This window comes from Zingiber officinale, chromosome 8A (genome assembly GCF_018446385.1).
Source record: "Zingiber officinale cultivar Zhangliang chromosome 8A, Zo_v1.1, whole genome shotgun sequence".
NCBI lineage: Eukaryota > Viridiplantae > Streptophyta > Magnoliopsida > Zingiberales > Zingiberaceae > Zingiber > Zingiber officinale.
Window position 1 is genome coordinate 85,720,794 of NC_056000.1, and position 15,438 is coordinate 85,736,231.

At 34.6% G+C, this 15,438-nt stretch overlaps 1 protein-coding gene across 2 annotated transcripts; it reads left to right on the forward strand.

Moving 5' to 3' along the window:
- The first annotated feature begins 4,880 nt into the window (after positions 1–4,880).
- Positions 4,881–14,994, forward strand: LOC122009809 (alpha,alpha-trehalose-phosphate synthase [UDP-forming] 1-like). Of its 2 annotated transcripts, none has more exons than XM_042566102.1 (18): positions 4,881–5,084; positions 5,609–6,061; positions 6,380–6,477; positions 6,685–7,073; positions 7,938–8,052; positions 8,236–8,337; positions 8,419–8,569; positions 9,716–9,804; positions 11,107–11,155; positions 11,471–11,571; positions 12,005–12,192; positions 12,895–13,012; positions 13,366–13,545; positions 13,611–13,733; positions 13,811–13,898; positions 13,990–14,120; positions 14,189–14,287; positions 14,370–14,994. In XM_042566102.1, exons 2-18 carry the CDS (start codon positions 5,629–5,631, stop codon positions 14,796–14,798), a joined length of 2,883 nt encoding a protein of 960 aa, XP_042422036.1. In that variant the 5' UTR covers positions 4,881–5,084; positions 5,609–5,628; the 3' UTR covers positions 14,799–14,994. The 2 variants fall into 2 exon arrangements, with proteins under 2 accessions (XP_042422036.1, XP_042422035.1); XM_042566101.1 differs by having other exon boundaries at positions 4,882–5,058.
- Positions 14,995–15,438: the final 444 nt, after the last annotated feature.

Consider the following 15,438-nt stretch of genomic DNA (forward strand, 5'->3'; position numbering starts at 1 on the left):
GTGAAATTTTTATAATGGTAGTCCTCAAGCGCGTGTCCCTACCTAACTACTAAATATATACATCGAGATAGAGAAGAGAGTTATCTAATAGGGGATCAATCCAACGGCGGAGACTCCTCGTCCTCGACAACACTAACACCCACCACTTTATTCTATATGGTTAAAGCCTAAAGCCATGCTATCATTAACCTTTTTTTTGTTTATTATTATTAAACAATATCCTTGCATATATATTTAATTATCAGTTTATTTTCCTATATAAATATATATGGGTGTTATTTATTTTGTTATTATTTTAAAAAATATAGACAATTATACATTATCTTTAAATCATTAACACATGTGCAAATATAAGTCTTAATTCAAAAGGGAATGGTCAAATTTAGAGAAAGAAGTTTGGTGGCTTTGCACATAGGATTTGTTCATCTTAGTTAATCTTATAGAGTTATAGTCGATATTGTTTTCTTTTGTTCTTAAGTTTAACATGAATGATATAGCTAGTTAGAGATTGTTTGATTTACAATCTAATTAAATATTATTTTTCTTTCTTTCTTTCTTTTTTTTTTTTGGTGGGAGGCAAGAATTAGTGAGTCGATGAACATGGGTAACATGTTTGACGCATGTAATGTGTTAGGTCGCATAAATTCTCCCCATGCTTGCCATTTATGTTCACATGTGGGACCTCAAACATTTTGTTTGTTCCATGGCCATCTTATCATCGAATTAATATTTCTATTATCATGTTTTAGTTGAAGGAAGGTTGTCCAAATAATTATCATATTTAATCTTACACATTTGCATATTGAATGATATAGTGTTGGATTATATTAAATTAAACATTTCAATTATATTATTGTGGTAGAAAATTAAGTTCATACATGAGAGAACATATAACTTGATTGGATCAAACATGGGCCACTTACCTCGAATAGGTCTTGGTAAACCTAGTTGCAAATGACCTTGACTATAAATAGATTGCGATGACAAACACTTCATAGTAGGTATTCTCCTCCTTGGGAGGAGTTGAGCGACTTAGAGATTGGCTAGGGAGGTCCTAACTTTGTGAGGCGACAACAATAGTGAAGGAGGAATAAGTTGGCTTGTCTTAGAGGAATTCTACCGAGATTAAGCTTGATCTAGATCCCATCAAAGAGAGCGAAGGACAAAGAGACACCAAGAGGCTATAAAGAAATTAGATGATAAAATAATTTTTTATTATACTTTTAAATAACTTTATCTATATTTATCTTTAAGAATGAGGATCTCCTTTTACACATGAAGAAAAGAATAAAGTTATTATGCATAAGTCAACACCTACCTTAAAAAATTTATAGCTAACTATAGGACTGTAAAGAAGTCAAGTTTTATAGTATTCAAACTTGTTTGATAAGGTAATTGATTTAAGCTGAGCCGAGGTTAAAATCAATCGAACCGTTAAAATTATTGCTCAAACTTGGCTTAGTTTCTTTTTTATGATCTTGAGCTTTATTTGTTTAGATGTTTTTGAATTCTTAATTCAAGTTTGTATGATTGTTTGAAACTTTTAAATTTTAAGATTATTTGATTAGTTACTAAGTTTGATAATATAAATTTATTTGTTCATTTTGAAAGATTTTTTGTACTTATTTAGCAAGTTGAAAATTTTTTTATTGATGAACATGGTTTATGACATTGTTCACGAACATTATTCATGAATGTTGTTCGCGAACGTCATTCACGAATATGTTCATGAATATTATTTATGAACGTTAATGAGTTGAACACATGTGTTCAAGTTTGTTCGTTTAGTTAAATGAGTTGTTCAAACTTATTCATTCAATTGATTTTGTGTATATTGAACAAATATAAATAAATTCTTATCAAGTTGAACATCAAATTTATTCACGAATGTTCAATTCATTTACTGTCTTAGCTAAACATGCTTGTTGCTTGAAAATCGTTATTAGTTTAGTAAATTTGATTCATTATTATCTATAAACAAATTTACAAATTTTAGTTTATTTTTATGTTTTAATTCACATATGAAAAATATAATATTCGTATTTATAATACTATTTGTATTTATCATATAATGGGTTGAAAATACAACTAAAATAATTTAAAAGATTAGTTTATAAACTCTTCTAATAAACCCTCATTATTATGCACTAATCCCCATTTCGTTATTATTATTAAAATAATAAACTATTGTGTGTCGCTTTCATTCTTCTTTTTTAAAAGAAGAAAAATATAGAGATGGCAATTTACTTTTCCACTAAAGAAAAAGTTTTTAGGGCTGTACAACACAATTCAAAAACACGCAAATTAAATCAATGATGAGCGATTAATCCACTAAACTAAAAAGAAGATATTAATCGATCAACATCAATTTAAAATGTGTTTAATTAATTATATTAAATGGATTAAATACTTTGCTTGGTTGCTAAGGTAGCAAGTGCAATGGTCAAAACATAATTAATCTTAAATTATTTTATTAATTAATATTAAAGTCATGCATGCACGAGAGCCCACTTTATGCACCGTACAAAGTTGGTCCAATATATTTTTTTGAAGAAAAAAATTAATCAATTAATTAATTATTTAATGCACATGAGCTCATGAGAACTTGTGGAAAGGCTAATTATTATAAATTAATTAAATGAAATAAAATGATTATTTTAATGATTTCTTGGTGATTAATTGATGAAAAAAAATAATTTAATTTAATTTAATTTTTTTGGGGTGATGGCAAAAGATGCTCAACTAGGAAAAGTGGCTTTTTGAACAAAAAATTGTTCATAAAAAAGAAGGCATATATGCTTTCTCAATGCAACAAAAAAAATGTGGATTAAAATTTTTGAGTTTATGATCTGTTCTACACTATCTTTCAGAATAATTCAAAGTAATTTCGACTAATCTAATTCGATATTGATTGTAAAACAATGTAGTATCATCTCTTTTTTTTTTGTTAATTATAAGTATAATGTGTTTAGAACTTAATCCTTAAACAAGCTCAATATATGCCACAATATTAAGGATTCTCTAGGCCCAATACGATATACTTTATGATCTTTTGGATACAAAAAGATTGAGGAAAAAGACCTTGTTGAATGTGGACCAAATGTTCATGAAAAAGAATAAAAATGAGATCTCTTCGCCTTTAACCAAATCTTTTTTGTTGGGCTAAACTCGCAAACACAAGGAACATCTTCCTCCTTTAATTTCTCTATTCTTATCCTTGGTCTTTCCTTCCTTTTCTTTTCTTTTCTTTTCTTTTATCCGTCAAATATATGCAAAGGATCCATTAATAATTGGGAGATTATATTGCAATCCAATAAATTTATTTTTACCTAGTTTGTGGTGGTACTTTTCTCCTTTTTGCCTTTGGAACCCATTTTGCTTAGTTATAATTTTATTAGGTCTTTTACCACATTCCTTTTACATTGATAGCAAAGAGATCACACAAACGAAAGAGATATCCTCCTTATAATATAAAAATTTGTTTATGTCGTTGTAGTCTCGGGTTGTTTAGTTTAGCTGTAAGTTAGTTATTATATCTTGGTGACTCTCCGTTTAGAGTCAATTATATATAACTCGATATCAAGGAGAGATCAATAGGGTGAGAAGGCAATATAAAATGTACATAACAATTCGGGTCACTCTATGACAATTCATGAACAACATGGAAGCCATTCAAAACCCTAAAATTCCAAGTCCCGTTAGTTCACATCACCTACCTTTTTTAAGTTTGCTCCATCATCCAAATATGAGTTTGATCAGCACTTAAATTGAAAGAACAAAGTTAAATCTTCATTTTAAAACCAAGTACATTTATTGTTTGTAGCTCGATCGATCGTTACTAGGGTTTGGGCATCACATTCCTACCCTTTTGGCATTGAATCGATAGCGGCTCGTTGTCTGATCTAGATAGCGTAGATGTCTTCATCAGGGGTGGAATTTTCTTTTTCATGTCGCATCTCGACATTGGAGCTATGGTTTAGATGAAGATTATGATAAGAATTGCACAAAATATGTGAGGAATATGCTTGTTGCTATCTCTTTCTTCCTTATATTCCAAAGCCATTTGCATATGTCACAGTGAGGGCTTTAGGAATATGGAGGAGCGATCGTAAGCCTTGCAATCGCTTTGTGGTGTGCTTTTATTTAACGAAAAGCTAGACACCCTGCCATGCATATCCTTTTAGTTTTTGGCTAATATTAATGTTTTTGGAATCGACAAATCGGGACCGGGGTTGGACCGAATTAGACCGTTAGGGTTCACGAGAGTTTTCTTTTGTAAACCCGATAAGTCATCACCCGTCTAGTAACACTTCATCCCATGTTCTATGGGGCATTCTCATTGTATGGTAAAGAGAAAATTTAAGAGATGAAATTTGCCCACCAAAAAAAATTCAAAACAATCTTAGTTGATAGAGAGACAAAGTGCCTCAAATTAACAACTAGATATTAAACCCTTAACCTTATTAATAGTGTTATTATTTAATATAATACATTAATTAGTGTTTAGATGAATGATTGATTTTGTAGATTGAAATTAATTATACATTTGTAGTTTTATAAAAAAAAAATGTAAATAGTTAAAAAGAGTAATTACATTTACTTTAAGTATGTTATTAATTGGCTCCTTATATTTCCTTTCATTGTTTACTCTTTCTGAATGGGAAAGATTATATATATATATATATATTTTGAAGATTACTCCTTAAAATTGAATGATTCTAAAATATGACCTTGTTGGATAAAAGTGTAATGGGTCGAGGGTAAAGTTTTTATCGCTTCTAAATTGTGAGATTATTTTAAAAATTTAGGGGTAGAATAAAATTTTCCTAAAGAATATATAGAGATGTATATAAATTAGAGTAGGATCGTGTCGAGACACGAGTGACTCTTGCATGCTCTTGTCCGCAGCGCTGCCACGGTATAAAAAGGGGGTTCAAGGATCGGTGTCACTCGATCAGTTCTCTTCTCGCGCAAGGGCGAGGCGGGAGGCGGGAGGCGGGAGGCGGGGGGCGGCGTGAGCGGGAAGAAGAAGTAGGAGGAGAAGGCAACGAGAAAGCGGTATTGGAATCTACCTCTCTTTTTTGGTATGTATGTATGTATGGATGGATGGATGGATGTTGTGTATGTGTCTTTGTTATGGTTCCCTCATCGATCGTGGCTTAGGGCTGGCTGTAAATCTGCAACTGTGGCGCGTGGGTTTCGATCGCCATGAATGACCATTGATTTGTGTGATTTGGTGCCAACGAGTTGCATGCGCTCAGTGCGTGGTCGAATAGAACAGGTGAGGTTGGAGGGGTGAGTTTCACGAGGGACCACCGCGCTCCGCACCACCACTGTTGGCCCAAACTCGTTTAATCTCGCTTTGTTTTTGGATTTTTTATTTTTTTTTTGCAATCACATAGCCTGGACTAGGAATAGTACAAGGCCGAGGAGGAAAAATGAGACCTTGCGATGAGTGAGGAGGTAATCTGCGGCTGACCGGAGTGTGTGGTAATGGGACCACCCAAAGGCGGCATCTTTGCCTGACAGGCCGATCGCCGGGGTTCACCTGTCGCCGGATGATTTGTTTGTTCGCCGGCTAATGGGCCTTATCACTGTTCCAATGCAGGGCGGTAGCAATCTGACTGTATGAAACCGGTGTCCGAGGAGTCGCCTGAGGAGCAACACAACATGCATGGGGGAAAGTATGGCGGCGGCCGTAACCCTACCACTCGGGTCGAGCGGCTGCTCCGCGACAGAGAACTCAGGAAGATCAACAGAGCGTTCGTTCAGGACGAGGCAGGAAGCAGCGGCGATGGCGGCGAGGAGGCGGAGTCACCTGAGCATCCGTCGGAGAACGGAACTGGGAAGGAAGCCGGCGGCGAGCCCGATGATGAGATTGTGTATGGGCCTTCTACTCCGGTAACCATGATTGGAGCGAGAAGCAGGAGCAACAGGGGAAAGCCCATGAAACAACGGTTGCTGGTAGTGGCGAATAGGTTGCCCGTATCTGCAGTTCGCAGGGGGGAGGATTCCTGGTTTTTGGAGATCAGTGCTGGTGGGCTCGTCAGCGCTCTGCTTGGTGTGTTCTCTGCTTCCAAATGCTTTCTGGCATATTAATATTTGCCCTGAAACGATCTCCTGTTTGCTGCTGCTTCTTAAGAGCATTTCTTGGACTTATGTTGTAATATGCTAGTGTGGACATATGAATCATGCTAGTCTCACAAAATTTCCATCCATATTCAGTTTGAGTAGTAATATTAGTATTCTTTCATTTATCTTCTTGATCATGCACGCAAATAAGAATCGTGATCAACATGTCTGTTAGATGCACTATTTCATACAATACATGTTCAGCAGACAGGGAAAGCTTATTTTACTAGCTTCTTTGTTGATGTAGGTGTAAAGGATGTTGATGCCAGGTGGATTGGATGGGCTGGTGTCAATGTGCCAGATGAAGTTGGCCAGAGGGCTCTTACTAAGGCATTGGCTGAGAAGGTCCATTTATGTTCTTCGACATTTTCCGTGTCTTTTGACACCTTGATAATTCATTCCTTAAGAATCTACAATAAAAAAATGGATTTTACTTAATTGGATCATCATGAAGAATGCTAATGTTTTCTTTTCGGCATATTGAATGTTGTGTTTTTTCCTTGATAAAGGAAGAATGTATCTCTGCCATAACAAGTTGTTTATCTCAAGCAGAGATGCATTCCGGTTTTCCTTGATGAAGAAATTGTACATCTATATTACAATGGCTACTGCAACAACATGCTCTGGCCTCTCTTTCATTATCTTGGGCTTCCACAAGAAGATCGGTTGGCAACCACTCGCAGCTTCCAATCTCAGTTTGATGCATACAAGCGTGCCAACCAGATGTTTGCTGATGTTGTGAATAAGCACTACCAAGAAGGCGATGTTGTTTGGTGCCATGATTATCATCTAATGTTTCTTCCTAAATGTCTTAAGGAGCATAATAGCAAGATGAAAGTTGGTTGGTTCCTTCACACACCTTTCCCTTCTTCAGAAATCCACAGGACTCTTCCATCTCGGTCTGAATTACTAAGATCAGTTCTCGCTGCTGATCTTGTTGGGTAAGCATACTTTTCATTTCTATTATTTGGAGACATGTGGAACATACTTAGTCACTTTCATACGTTTTGTGCTACATAACTCCCACAATTATGTCATATGATATTTTGAGACATCAAGTGTGTTTTCTCTCTGTCTCTTTTTGTTTTATTATGTTAGGATGTCTAGATGTATATTCTTTTATGGTCAGTTTGTAAATAACTTTTGTATCACTGTATTCAGTGTTGGTGTTAGAATCCACTATGCTGTGACAATGCATAAAATTGCAATTAAATAATATATAAAAAATTTGCTAAAGCTTTTAAGTTTTGAAAGCTTATGCATGCAGGAAGCCTTCAGGTCTTCAAGGTGCATATAGAGCTATAAAAATATAATTGTTAAGACCTTATTCTTGATAAAATACATAAAAGATAATTTATGCTCATCGTGTAATGATTGAAAAATACAAATAATAAATTTCAAACAATTATAGATGTAGGTATTTATAACTTGTAAGTCATGGTTGTCATTATCATCATCATGCCATGGTAGTCCCAACTCCCAACTATTTGTAAAATGTAAAATTGCAAAAAGCTCTTTTTTGTTTCATATCATTACATAACTATTGCTTTTATACAGCAGCTTATTTAGTAATGATTCTTCTACTCATTTTTTAACTTTCATTTTTGGATTAGATTACAAATAAACCAGATTAGCTATCTTCTAATCTACTCTTTTCTTATGTATTAAAGTTTGATCTAGTCATGTAGTTAAGTAAGTTGAAGATTAAAGAAACTCACAACTGTGTATGAATATGAGGCCATATACAAATGACTGGATGAGCTTATCTTCATGCAGTGATCTGATCATTTAAATGCTTACTGTAGGTTTCATACATATGATTATGCAAGACATTTTGTTAGTGCCTGCACTCGCATTCTTGGACTTGAGGGTACACCTGAAGGGGTGGAAGACCAAGGAAGGCTTACGAGGGTGGCTGCGGTATCATCTACATGCTCATTTCTAATATCATTCTCATCATCATTATTATACATTATTTTTATATATTTCTATTTTCATAGTTAACCTTTTTCTTTTCTTTTCATTTTTTTAAGAAAAGGAGAAAGGTGATGCATCAAAATTGTTGCCAATCTTTCTTACCTTATTTTTTCTTTTTGTCCTCAGTTTCCTATCGGAATAGATGCAGATCGATTTAAACGAGCACTTGACCTTCCTGCTGTCAAAGAGCACATCAATGAGTTGACGAAAAGATTTGCAGGCCGAAAGGTAGGTAGCAAACTCTCTTCATTAATGTAGCTTTGTAATATTGCTGTTGCTTCATTTTATTAATCAATCATTTGATTATAGGTAATGCTGGGTGTAGATAGGCTTGACATGATCAAAGGTATTCCTCAAAAGATTTTGGCATTTGAAAAGTTCCTAGAGGAAAATTCAGCATGGCGTGACAAAGTAGTCTTGCTGCAAATAGCTGTTCCGACAAGAACTGATGTCCCTGAATGTATGTATCCTGTCCATACCTAGTGTTTTTTTGTCAGTTTTTGATAATGTGATTCATTAAACTCTTTATTATTGGTAGCACTAGCAGACCATCTGACACCTCTATTGATTAAGATTTTTTTTTCAGAAATAGCTTCATCATAGATTTAGACCTCACCTATGTCTAATGCTTTTTTTCTTTTACATTCTTGGCAAAATTTGTGTAAATGCAACTTAGTATCAACTTGTTCACAAGAATGGGAATTTATGTGTTTGTATTTTAGTAATTTGTGAAGATGCCTGAATCAATCATTTGTGAATTCCATACAAAAGACCAGTTTTAGGTCAATGGTTTTAGTTCAGAAACTGGCTAATGCATCACATACTTCTTTGTGCATTTGGTTCTTCAAAGTTTAAACCACAACTGAGTTTATGATGTTTCCATCTTGTTTTAGTCTGATTTTAGCGAAAGGATTAGCTCTACTCTAACCTTGCCCCTTAGTAACGTTATTTGTTGATTTTTTATACTGTTCGCTCAATTAAATACTTTTACATGTCATTCTCACGATGGCACATAAATGTCTGCCATTTCCATCTTGCTTGCAATGCCATTGGATATCTGCTAATTGATTGTTAATTCAACAAAGGGAAAACAATTAATTTCTCTGTCTACCTTTTCCAATATAAAATATTCTTCCACTATGCTTAGTGTAATTGTTTTTCTATATTGATATCTACCTTGTTGTCACAATAAGACATTAGACAACAATGGAATACTGAGGTTGTGGCTCCATTAAGTTGCACTTGATAAACAACCATCTTTGCTATAGCACCTCTTTTTCCATGTCCTATAGCTATCCCACTTCTGTGCATTGGATGTAGACAGATGTTATTGAAAACATGCTCTGCCAGATTTTTTTTTTTTAATGATTTGATGGGTTTTCTTTTATTAAAATAAATTTAAATAAAATAGGTATTGTTGTGAATTAATTTTGCTTTCATATAAAATAGTAAGTATTAAAGAAGGATATTTTCCTCGTGTGTCTTTTCTTTTACCAGTTGCTAATGTAGATAAAACATTATCTTGTGTTAATTAGAAGAGAAGCTACTTTATTGATTGATGAAACAAATTGATTAAATTCTAATTTTACTCCCTTATTTTTCATAGATCAAAAGCTTACTAGCCAGGTTCATGAGATTGTGGGTCGTATAAATGGTCGATTTGGAACACTTACAGCTGTTCCAATCCATCACCTGGTCTGTCTCAACTGACCATCCTTGTAGTTTTCACTATCTCATTTTTGTGCAATCTTCTCATACAATTTAACTTTGGCAGAAGCACAAGTGTTTCAATAGCATAAACACTTAACACATATGCTAAATATTTTTTGTTGTTGCTTACTGCTGTAGCTGATAGCTGTTAATAAGAGTTCACTTGATGCTAGATTTCTTGTTGATTAAAAGCCAAAAATGCCAATCATAAAATTGGTTGACAAAACTTTTAAGAACTAGTACAATTATTTCGTCAATGACATGATATGCCATCTGGTCTTTAAATGCATGATAGTACAACAAAAGAATCAATGAAGAGTATCCATGGGGATGCACTTTGGATGACTATGCAGCTATATGTTATGCCATCAAATACCATGGGTTTCTCAGAAATTTGATCAAAATTCATTCTAGCAATCCAAGCAAATAAAGGGTACATGTTACCAATCTCAAGTATATAACATGTGATTTTCAAAGATAACTCATTTGCAACTTATCACTTACGTGATATTCAAACTTTTTTTTTATGTATAGAAACGTTTGATTATGAAGCTATTTGTTGGTCATGATAGTAAAATGAGATGAGCAATAAGCAATTCATATTCTGTTATTGATGATAAACTTTGTTTAGAAGCTTATTCTGCACAAAACATAGAAGGTTGTTGCCTGTTTTATGTTCTCCAGATAGATAAATACTGCATTTATAGATAGTGTCATCACATTATTTTAAGATTTTTAGGTAGTGACATCACAATATTTTAAAATTGTTATTCTCATATCCAGCAGTTGACTTGTTCCTGTTAGTAGTTAAACATCAGAGGTTAAGACTGGGTAGCCTAATTAGTCATGACAAATTTTTTGATTGATATAGCAAGGATACTTGACATTAATTGGAGTTGACTATCAGAGAGGTAGATTCCCCAAGGAAACCAGATTATGATTTAACAAGCATTAAATTTTATTGGCTGGAGCTCGTGAATTTCTGAATTAAACATAAAGACTTTTGCAAAGGCTTTGAATTTATGTTTATATAAAATATCTAGATCTGCATTATAGTGCAAACTGTGGAGATTTGCTGTCATGCTAAGTAATTCAGGTTGGCCCATCTCTCCAGTTTAAGAAGATTAAAGATGCAAACTGCAATGTCTTGAACAATTCTTGATCATACATGAGTGATGTTCCTTTATATGCATATTAAACATTTTTCTCTTAAATTTTGTTCATAGTTATTAGCTTCTTTGCATTGTGAAAATATCAAATTTTCTAATGGAAGTTACCTTCTTGCAGGATCGGTCCCTTGATTTTCACGCATTATGTGCTCTATATGCAGTTACTGGTGATTGTTTTTGCTCTTCTGTTCTGTTTATTCTTCAAATCAATTTATTGTTCTCATAAACTATGAAGGATGGATAAGAATATCATGCTGATGCTAATCAAACATTTATACTAAATCACATTAATTCTGACATAAGTTCACATTTCATTTTAAAACTACTTACCATGCATTTTTTTGTTGGAATAGCTGAAATAAATTTACTTCATATTAACAAAATTAATTATGTCCAGCCTTAATTATTTTCTGCTGTTCCTGTTTTTTTCATTTAAGCCCATTTGACCTTTTTCTCATTTGTGTTTCTTTTCCTCACTTCAGATGTGGCTTTAGTAACATCATTGCGAGATGGAATGAATCTTGTAAGCTATGAGTTTGTAGCATGTCAAGGAGAAAAGAAAGGAGTTCTCATTTTAAGCGAAGTAATTTCTTATCTTGTCTGTCTAATGTTAAAGTGAATATATGATAGTTTATTTGGCTCGTTCCATTTTAATTTATTATGTAAGTTCAAGCAATAGAATCACTGTTTTGTGTGTCTTTTACATGCTTCGTGCCTTTTTTTTTCTTCTAACATTTGCAACCAACTGAAACTACATTCAAATGTTATTAACAATGCATCATTATGGTCACAAAAACTTGGTTGAGCATTTATATTTTAAGTTTCCAAGTCTAGAATACAAGTACTAAGACATCAAAAACACAACTCATTCACATGTTATCATTTTTAATCTTTGTGGATTGATACTTTTTTCTTCCGTGAATGCAAAATATGTTTCATATTGCACAATTTATTTCCTTAGATTCAATGTATATGTTAACTATGATTAATTTTTCCTTCTTGTTCTCTTTATCCAGTTTGCAGGAGCTGCCCAGTCACTTGGTGCTGGTGCTCTTTTAGTTAACCCATGGAACATCGCAGAGGTTTCTGCTTCTATTGGATATGCATTGAACATGTCTCCTGATGAGAGGGAAAAACGGCACAGGCACAACTACGCACATGTGACTACACACACTGCCCAAGATTGGGCAGAAACCTTTGTGAGGTACCGTTCAGACTAACTTTTAAACTCTTACTTCTTGTTTTGGTGGCATAAAAATATTACATAATGAAGTAACTTAAGGACGAGCATGCTAGTTCTTAACTCGAAGTAAATCTAACAGGCTTCCATTGCCATGACTACAAGTTAAAGTATATGATTATAACTAAGAAAGAAAAAAAAGATTGTTGTATATTATGAACTCCTTGATTTAGTTAACATGATGTTCTAGAAGATATTGGTACAATGTAATAACATTTTCCTACATTAACTTGTAGGTTACTTTCAAAATCAGAATGTTCCACGGGTAGTTTGAAATTTTTAATATTTTTACCATAGTAGCTTCATCAGCACTACTGATTTGAAAGAACTAGTGGAAAGGAAACTTGTCCAGTGTGATGTGATCATATGATTCATCCATAATCTTGATCTAGAACGAGCGGTTAATACATACATGGTTAATGCACGGGGACTACTGTGATGCAGGCATCATACCTAGTTTGGCCAAGGCCTGTTTTTATGTGAATTAAATCCATTGCTTTCTTAACTAGGGTTCTAACGAAAGAATCATATTGTATCATTTTTTGACAGACTGATTGTTGTTCTCTTGCTATAATGTTCTATAGCATTGATTTTCTTCAGTTGCTAACGTAGATGGAGTTAAATATACACCTTGAGTTATTTTGACCATTTCCTTTTATGATATAGTGAACTCAATGATACTGTTGTTGAAGCTCAACTTAGAACAAGACAAGTTCCTCCTATGCTTCCTACAAATATAGCTGTGGACCGGTATTTACAGTCTATGAATCGATTGGTTATACTGGTATTCTTCTTCTTGAAACAAATAATATGCTTGTAAACTATTTTTCTGCCTTTGTCCCTGTATTTCTATACATTGACTATCGATTCATTTTGCTCTATGCTTGTTATTTTATGAATTTTTCTGGTTACAAAAATGCATCCATTAAGTGTTAATAAGGATCATTGAAGATTCTCAAGTGTAAAAGTTATGAAGTTTCATTGTCCTTCTCATGGAACAATGAAACAATTAGCTCCACTATGTGTATGCCATGATTAGTTTTCGTTAATCAAATCGTTTGTTTATTTGTTTCTGTTCCTTTGATGTTCTCCGTTGCATCATTAAACACTTTGTTTGTATGATTTGGCGGTACTTAGGGATTCAATGCGACATTAACTGAATCAGTCGAGTCTACTGGAAGGAGAGGAGGTGACCAGATCAAAGAAATGGAGCTCAAGTTGCATCCGGAGTTGAAAGTGTCACTGACAGCTCTGTGTAACGACACACGAACGACAGTAGTTGTCCTCAGCGGAAGTGACAGAAGTGTCTTAGATGATGTGAGGAAGCTAAAGTTGTCTCATATTTCAATTAATCAATTTTATAGATGTCTTTTTCTTCGCAGAACTTCGGAGAGTACAATATGTGGCTTGCTGCTGAAAATGGTATGTTTCTGCGCCACACGGGTGGAGACTGGATGACGACAATGCCAGAGCATCTTAATATGGACTGGGTAGACAGCGTAAAGGTAGTCATACTGATCGAGTTTCTGTTTCTTGCTGTGCATTTTTGATGTTCGATTGGATGCTAACTGAAATTTTACAGCATGTCTTCGAATATTTTACCGAGAGAACGCCTAGGTCTCATTTTGAGCATCGTGAGACATCTCTCGTTTGGAACTATAAATATGCAGGTTGTTATTCAGCGTAACTTCTGATAACCAAAACATGAAACTTCTTGTTGTTTTGTTTGATTTATTTACACGTCCTTGATGTTTTGGCCAGATGTCGAATTTGGAAGGCTTCAAGCGCGAGATATGTTGCAGCATTTGTGGACAGGTCCTATATCGAATGCAGCTGTTGATGTTGTCCAAGGTAGCAGATCAGTCGAGGTTCGATCTGTTGGAGTTACCAAGGTATGAATCGATAGATACCTATTCTTGTTGAAGGACTCGTACCGACATTTCTGGGTGCACTTTTGTAGGGTGCTGCGATTGATCGGATATTGGGAGAAATAGTTCATAGCAAAAGCATGGTTACACCGATTGACTATGTTTTGTGCGTTGGGCATTTCCTCGGAAAGGTAAGAATTTCTTGAATTCTTAGAATTTGTCGAACACTACCAAACTTGAAGATGCTCAAACGACAAGGACTTTCTATTGCAGGATGAGGATATCTACACTTTCTTCGAGCCAGAACTTCCATCTGAGCCTGCAAATTCCTCGAGAATGAAACTATCTGAAGCCAGCAAACCGACCCCGGACAAGAGACTCACCGGAAGATCATCGAGTATCAAGAACAACTCAAGGGGATCACATGTAAAATCTCAGAGGGTTCCTGTTGGATCCGAAAAGAAGATGTCTGCAAACCATAACATCCCTGCCGGTTGGCGATCTCCTCAAGAGGCAATGTCATGGCGCGAGGGGTCTTCAGTGCTCGATCTCAAGGGCGACAACTACTTCTCTTGTGCAGTCGGGAGGAAACGTTCGAACGCAAGGTATCTGCTCAACACATCTGATGAGGTGGTGGCGTTCCTCAGGAAGTTGGCTGAGGCAGCTTCTCTAGGATTCGCGGGGAATTCTGATACTCTTTAGGTGATACATTTCAGTCGATCAGTTAGGTAGCTGTTGGTATGTGCGATCTCTCTCCCTGTCTATATTGTTCTTCTTTCAAATCCTATCCATGTGATTCATGTGCTAAGTTATCCTCGCGGAAAGCATTTGTACATGATATTTATTCATATAATTGGAACTCAAGGAGAGATAGAATAACAGGCTGTTCATCGACAAATTCTTGCGGTTTCGTGCATATTTTGGTGCTCAAGATGTAGTGTCATGCTAAAATGATCATCGTCGACTCAATTGTCATGCTCGCTCGAGAAGGAGAAAGCTACCATTTCAACTTGAGTGAGTATAGTAGTTAGTTACTCAAAGTAGAAGAAAGGAAGCGAAGATTCTATTTCTATATATGGAGTGAGTCATGCTTGCCATGAGGCTTCAATTTATAGTAATTTTAATGAATAAAAAGGGTAAATTAATTTAATTAGATAATATATAGAGCATTCTTAATCTTCTAATCACTTAGTTATAAACTAAACAAAGAAAAAAAATCATCTAAAATTGTTAAAAGAATTACCTTGTTATTGACAAATATTTTGGGCAAATATACAAATTAATGCCACCTTTTAAAAATATTAAAGTAAAATTTCTCTGTATTTTATTTTTAAAAATTAAA

What these genes read in the sequence shown, in the direction of transcription:
- LOC122009809 (XM_042566102.1), top strand. Translation starts at nt 5,629, where the DNA reads ATGAAACCGGTGTCCGAGGAGTCGCCTGAGGAGCAACACAACATGCAT. An exon ending in ACAGAAGTGTCTTAGATGAT is followed by an intron (nt 13,546 to 13,610) that starts GTGAGGAAGCTA and finishes TTTTCTTCGCAG; the next exon opens with AACTTCGGAGAGTACAATAT. An exon ending in GATCTGTTGGAGTTACCAAG is followed by an intron (nt 14,121 to 14,188) that starts GTATGAATCGAT and finishes GCACTTTTGTAG; the next exon opens with GGTGCTGCGATTGATCGGAT.